At 41.6% G+C, this 7,139-nt stretch overlaps 1 protein-coding gene across 2 annotated transcripts; it reads right to left on the bottom strand.

The window, feature by feature from the left end:
- Positions 1–639: 639 nt before the first annotated feature.
- On the bottom strand, positions 640–7,134 carry SPRTN (SprT-like N-terminal domain). 2 transcript variants are annotated; one of them, XM_074948833.1, is made up of 5 exons: positions 6,592–7,134; positions 5,384–5,483; positions 4,385–4,513; positions 2,837–3,107; positions 640–1,641 (listed from the first exon to the last, which is right to left on the bottom strand). In XM_074948833.1, the coding sequence occupies exons 1-5, from the start codon at positions 6,846–6,848 to the stop codon at positions 890–892; spliced, it is 1,509 nt and encodes a 502-aa protein (XP_074804934.1). In that variant the 5' UTR covers positions 6,849–7,134; the 3' UTR covers positions 640–889. The 2 variants fall into 2 exon arrangements, with proteins under 2 accessions (XP_074804934.1, XP_074804935.1); XM_074948834.1 differs by having other exon boundaries at positions 6,587–6,713.
- Between the last annotated feature and the right edge of the window lie 5 nt (positions 7,135–7,139).

Raw genomic sequence — 7,139 nt, 5'->3', positions numbered from 1 at the left:
GGTAGCTGTGGCCTAAACACAATATTTGGTGTTATAAGAATAGAAAAAAAAATGCCCACTATTTAACACATTTTCATTGTGGTAAACTGATAAGTTGGTATCAGTGTATGTGGAAGGGGACAATTTAGAAGTTAAATTTAAAAGGTGGCGAGGGATGAGTTAAAGAACATTTTGGGGACCGAGGAAAAGAACAAAAAGACAAAACGGTTAAAAATGTTAAGTTGCTTTTAGAAATCATCTAAGATTTCAGAATCTAGTAAGTGTTACCATGGGAAGAGACCTTCTTAGGTTCTGCAATAAAAATGTAACCCAACCACAACTGCATTTACTAAAATCAGGAGTGTATCTGGCCTGGTCTACACTTCAAAATTTATACCGACATAGCTATGTTGGTCGGGGTGTAGAAAAACCATACCTCATAGCGACACACTTATTCCAACTACACCACCAGCACAGACCACAGCTATATGGACAGAAGAGGGCTTCTGCTGGCACAGCTAAAATCGTTCAGGGAGGCGCTGTTCCCACACCAACAGAATTCCTCCTCCTGTCACCTGTGCTGGCATAATTTGCTGATGTAGGCTTGGTAGCGTACATATACCCTTAGGCTCTTTGGGACACGAGCACCGGGAGAGTCTATAAATCTGAATTTTTTTTTTTTTTTTTTTTTTTTTTATTTTTTTTTTTGAGTTGCATGTTAGGATCAGAACTGCCCTCCCTTCATGCTGAAATTCAGACTCCACTACACATATAGGAAAGTTTCCAGCTTGGACAATTCAGGCCAGTGTACAGGCACACAACAACAATCATAATTGGATAAACCCTGAGCAATGTAATTTGAAGATTTCAAACAATTCTTAGACTTAGTTGTGATATTGCATTTCAAAGGTTATGTCAGACAAGAGTCTAGGTGTTCATTTATTTTGGTCTCCAAAACCTCGGTCTGGCAAACAGGACAACTAACTTTTTTATCCTGACTAACAGCAGAACTACAACTTTCAGAAGACGCTGTTGGTTCAGCATTGTTTTTTATAGGAGTGTTAGTTCTAGAAGTGCCATCAGTACTCTCTCTCTTTATAAAGTAGTTTACAAACGCAGATTTGTCTTCCGTTTTCGGCCGTTTCTGTGGTATACCACCACTTTCAAAGCTGCTGTTTCCCTGGGATGAAACCCAGGATCTTAGAGTTGTCTCAGCTTGTTCAAAGGAAGTTTGTTTTGGTGTCTCATTAGAAGATGGAAAAACCGACTTGGCATTTGTAGGACTTTGGTTCAAATTTCCTCCATTAACAGGAGAAATTTTAATAGGCGACCCATCAACATTCCTGTAAGCTTTTGTATTAGCGACAGATATTTTAGGAAACATGTGGTTCAAAGCAAAGCTGTTTTTATGATTGGAGCAATCTGTAAAAACTGGATGGGAAATGCTGGTACTGAATGTGTTTGGTTCAAATTTTAGTTCATTTTTAGGAACTGATCTTGCGGTTCCAGCTGCTGAATAACATTGTGGACTGGGTATTTCTCTGCCCTTAATACTGTTGGAACTTTTGTGTCTCTCAGAGGACCAAAGGCCTGCTCCTCCAAGCTGATATCCTTTTCCACTAAAAGGAATTAGGCTTCGTATATCACCTCCATGTATCCTTCCTGCAAAAGATGAGTGATTAGTAACTTTGTTCTAATCTACTACATTTGCTCAGTATCAAGTCTGTTAACTAAACAACCTGCTATTTGACTTTTAAGAAGTTAAAATAGGACTTGAATACCAGCCTGTTATTCCACAGCAGGATGGAGCTAAGTTCTGTGGTAAGATCCCCAAATTCTGACACACTCGTGTGGCAGACAAAAACTTTTTCAGCAGCTTGATTTAAATAAAAAGGAGTTTTTTAATTAATATAAGCAGGACATATATATGATTAATACAGTACCCTTCCTGTTTTTTATATTCAATTTTACGCTGTCACCATATTTCAGTCTAATATATTGTATATTTTCATATTGATAATGAAGTAATGCATCAGTAGATGTCAAGTGTGGGGCTGGTGAGAAAAATGTTGATTTTGGAAGCTGGATAGAGGACAGTTGTACCACTTGGCAGGTGGGAGAGAGGTGGGCACTGTGGGTTAATCATCTTAGGTGAAGCTTTCTGCTAAAGTCATCACCTGTGAAACAGTGAATATTGAAATTTTACACTCGTTTTCAGGAGTTAGCAAGCCACTGCGATAAATAAGGTGGTTAATTCATATTATTTCTGGCTAGTTAGATTCAGAAAGATAACATTGCTTAGCAGGCTCTCCTCACAATGATAAGGACAAGAAATGTCTAATAGTATTGTAGAACCTAAGCCTTTGACTCTGCTGTGCAGGGTAAAGATTTTGCTGCAAGTTCTGTGGCCCTGAAATACGCAGGGCCATGCCTGCATAACTAGTTTTCTGCTTAAAATTCTGGGATGAAAGTTAATACGGATGGAATGACATTTTCATAAGCTGCGTCCCTTTGAATGGCCAGGTGCTGTGATTCTAATTATGATTCGCTAATAGTAAGATAGATCACAAGTAAATCCAGAAATCTGAGTTATTTATTTAGTCCAATATTTTTGCTCTAAAAATATGAAGATGACTACATAGTGCTGCACAGACCTTTAACTATGCTATAACTTTAATGCAACACAAGCATTTTTTTAAAAAAAAACAAAAACCAAAAACCATGTGAACCAAATCCAACACTACAGAAAATCTTAATACTAAATTTCTCCAGTATTTGATCTATTTTCATTTGTTGGAGTACTGTATAGGGCAGGAGTGAGTCTGAAGTGAAGAAAAGTGAAAACAGAGTTACATACCTTTGGTATCAGATGGCTCAGAGTTTGAAAGCTTTCCTAGCTGGGTTTTCTCCTTGCCTTTTTTAGAATAGTTCTCTGGCTCCTTTACTTTTGAGAACGTTCCTCCACAGGTCTGTTGGTGGTCAGACCACCAGAAGTCTCGCGCAGAGGGTGCCCTATTCATTGCGCGTTTCACATATCCATAATAAGGTTTTCTACTCTGACATGGGCCATTACATCGCCACCAGTGTTGGCGATATGAATCCACCTCATCATGAAAGTCGTGATAGATCTAAGCATAAAACAAAAACACAACAGTCATTTCCATTTCATATTAATCATTCATCTTTACATGTTTGAAATGTGCTAGCATTCTTTAACTACTTACTACTACTACTCATGGGGAAAACCCTCAGAGAGCCAGGAGAAAAATAGCACATTATTTACCTGCTAGCAGAAAGCCTACCGTATGCATAGCAACCACTTTCAAGTAAACAGCATTTTTCCCTCCCTACAAAAATTAAAACACCTGATGTATGGACAGCACAATCTTGCATACTAATAACCATTAAATATTAACTAGCACTCTGTGCACTAAGAGATATTAAGCAATAATGGATCAATGCTTGTTTCCCTTTCATGAAGCTTTATTCTGCACCTAGACAGAGGAATAAATCAACTGCCCTCCCTGCATCTTTAAGTTAGTAACTGAAGTACAGAATCTTCTTGAATTTTAATGTTATCTATTATTATTATTCAACTAAAGGACAACGGTTGGGTCAAATTTGGCCCAAAATTTAGATACTGTAAAAACAAGGCTTTTATAAAACTTAAGACAAATAGAAACTTTCGCTGGATATTCTGTTTGAATTCATTAAAAAGCCCTATCTGCAGCTGCTTTTTGCTCCTAATCAGTGCACTATAGTAAGAATATGTGAAAACCAGGAAGTAAAATACCAAGTTTTGACTATGAACAAAAGAAACTGATGATTCTGTTTTCATTTTCTAAAAAGAAAAAAATATGGAGGAGGAAACACCATAATAAAATGTAAATTGGCGTTTTATTCAAAACTTAAGATATTTATCTAAGGCATTAGTAGTAACATAGATGTGAGCTTTAAAATACAAAATTTATGGTTAACGCAACAGTCTCTCTTTTATTAAATCTTAAAAGCAAACTGGATTTTTAGTTCCCAAATTGTATCCTGAAGTTGAAGTCTTTTTCCTTTAAGAGTTCATAACACTAAAAATTTAAAAACAAATATTCAGCCAAAATGGCTCCAGAGATTTTTTTCTAAAAAATGTATAATATAATACAATATACGTTTACAAGTTACATATTCCCAAACAGGTTTTACTGCACTCTCCTCAACCTGCTTGCTCCTCCCCTCCCCATAACTAGTACAAAGCTCTCTCTACCCAAAACTGTTCATACCACCTATGGACTGGCTAACAATAAGTGCCAACATATTATCATACTATATTTGAAATATCCAGTTACATAGTACCTGAATAGAAAATATAGTTTAAATTTTCTAGATTGTATTCTGTTAAGTAAAAACGACTTACTGTAACATTGGCTCCAGTCATGCGATTGATACGACGCATGTGTTTGCAAAACTCTGGCCCATGGGATTCATGGTCTTTGTCATTGTTAGTGACAAATAATAGGGCATGAATCATTTCATGTAAGAGTGTCTGAAACAAAAGTCATTAAATTGCTAGATGTTTTCTGAAAAACATATGATATATTATTTTAAAATAATTTAGCTAATAGCCCATTTTGTCTTTACTACTTTCTATTTATCTTGATACAGATTTTATTTCCATGCATTCGCAATCTAAGTATGGGTCATAAGAATACAATAACTCTCTGCTAAAAATCATCCTTTCTCTCCATATATCCTAAAGGGCATTCAAAAGCACATTACTATGAAGAATGACATATTCAAAATCTGATCTCCCCTGACTTAGGCTCTTTTAAAAAAATTACTTCCCCAGGAGAAAAGCGATGCTTGTGAGCCTGCAGTAGGATGCAGATTTCACAAGACTGCAGATCACTGAGCACTTTAGAATAGGAATCTTGTCCAACCTTAATTTCCAACCAGCTCACAACAACAGAACTGGGAGAGAACTGAGAAACAGCATGAAACTTACATGTATGATCAAATCCTCCTTTTTGTGTTACTGGGCTGCTCAGCCAGGAGATTGAATTGAAAGAGTTTCATTTTGCATTCTGAAGCCAACTTTATAGTTTTAACATTAAGGAAGGGGATATTTTAAATCCCTCAAAAATATTTTTCCTATTTCTGGGAGTAAAATGGGTGAATGACTTTGGGTCTTACCCATAAGGGTGTCAGTTCAGAAAAATTGTGACTGAGAGTACCATAATTTTGCATACTTAGACAACCACCACTAAGCAATTAATACAAGTTTTCTATCAAAGCAAAGACTATTTTATAATCTAGATAACATCGTGCATTAAGACCTCCAGTGCACAATTTAAGATAGGATACACTTCAGGAGATTTACAGTAAGTTTACACATAGACAAATTGTCTTAAAATACCTCTACAAGATCCTTTCTTGGTCTTAGCTTTAAGAGTGGCTCACTAAGGCGGATGGAACACATCCCACCTCTTCCTTCATAGCTGCACACTCCAGCACATCTAAAAAAGAAAAAATAGGCAGACGGTAGACTTCTATTTGTTTTTGTAGCTGGTGGAGCAGAACTGAGAATTAAATACACAAATACTGGTCCACTTAACATTGCCAAGTAAACCAAGATTTTTTTTTAACAACTCTCCAAAGAGCACAACATTGCTGAAGTCCAAGAATTATCCAGAGTTTAACCAATAATTTAAATTGTACTTAAATAAGTACAAACTAGGAAATGGAAAAAAAAAACAACACAAAAACGACTTCTAAAATAGTCCTAAAACATATGAATCTATTGCTACTGCTTCCACCTGAGTTTCCCTTTTCTGAAATCTTTCAAAACAAATAATTGGTGAAAACAAAAACGGAGGCGCTACATCTTACAGTAAGTGTAATATGCAGTTACACACACCTTGAGTTTACCACACACAGACTAACAGCACTGACTGTGCAGCCAGTGCTAATGCCCCGCCAGGTTTACCTACTCTAGGGGGAAACACGTTCCTGGCGTGTGAAGCCAAGGGGGGATTCGCAGTTTGTGAAAGTGTCCAGTCGGGAGAGCGTGACACATGATGTCACTGAACAGGTCACGTCCCGAGCGGAGGTGGCAGGAATTAACTATTCCAAGTGAGCTAGAGAGACACCCGCCCCTGCCCTCGCACCCCATCATTACACACCACCTCGTGGGGCGCTGCGGACAGGAGGAGTCTGTCCGAAAGGCCCAGGCCCGTCTTCTGGTGGGTCTCCCTCTGCGGGCTCAGTGGCCGGTCTCTAGGCCCGCGAGGCGCCCCCTGCCTTTGCAGGCGCGCGGCGGGTTTCTCCCCACATCGCCCCCTCCGGGAGCGGGTCGGCATCCGAGTTACGGTTTGAACCAGCTCCCCAGCGAGGCTCCCGAGGTTGCGACCCCCCGGGCCCCCTCCCGTCTGCCGGCCGCGGCGATCGCGCTTTAACTGGAGCCGCGAGTTCCTGGGATCAGCGCGGCCGCTCGATGCAGCTCCCCGGGGCCGTTCAATGGGGCCGGCTGCTCCTACTCCCGCAGCCCCCGGCAGCGCGGCTCCCGCAGCGCCCCGAGCCCCGCCGCCGGCCCGTTCCAACAGCCGCCCGCAGCCGTTACCGTACAGCGTCATGCGCGGGCTCCACGTCACCGCCACGGCCGCCAGCTTCCCCCAGAAGAGCGTCTCGTTGAACTGCACGAAGAGGCCGCGGACGTCGGGGCTCGGGTCCAGCAGCTCCCAGGCCTCGTCCACCACGGAGAGCGGCCGCGGCGGCGCTGAGGAGCCGCGCGGGGACTCGCTACAGGCCGCTACCGCCGCCGCTTCCTCCTCTTCCTCCCACTGCGCCTGTAACCGCAGCGCCAGCAGGAAGTCTCCGTCCATCCCGATGGAGCGCCGTCGGCCCGGGCCCGGGCGGGAAGCGCACTGTGCGAGCCCCTCAGCCTCCCGACCGGCAACCGTTGACTCGGATTCCGGCGCACGCGCAATACAGCGGGGCACCTTCCTGTTGCCCCCTTCTCAGCACATGCGTATTCTACCACTTTCCTCTTGCACGTGCGCCAAATAGCGTCCCACACTCAACTTCCGCTCTGTCCGACGCATACGTACTACCCAGCAAGTACAGCCCCCTCAATCAGCGCTTGCGCAGTGCAGCCTCTGACGTAGGATTATTAC

Source organism: Natator depressus, chromosome 3 (assembly GCF_965152275.1).
Source record: "Natator depressus isolate rNatDep1 chromosome 3, rNatDep2.hap1, whole genome shotgun sequence".
In the NCBI taxonomy this organism is placed as follows: Eukaryota; Metazoa; Chordata; order Testudines; family Cheloniidae; genus Natator; species Natator depressus.
The sequence above is the reverse complement of the archived record's forward strand: the minus strand, read 5'-3'. Positions and strand labels throughout refer to the sequence as shown.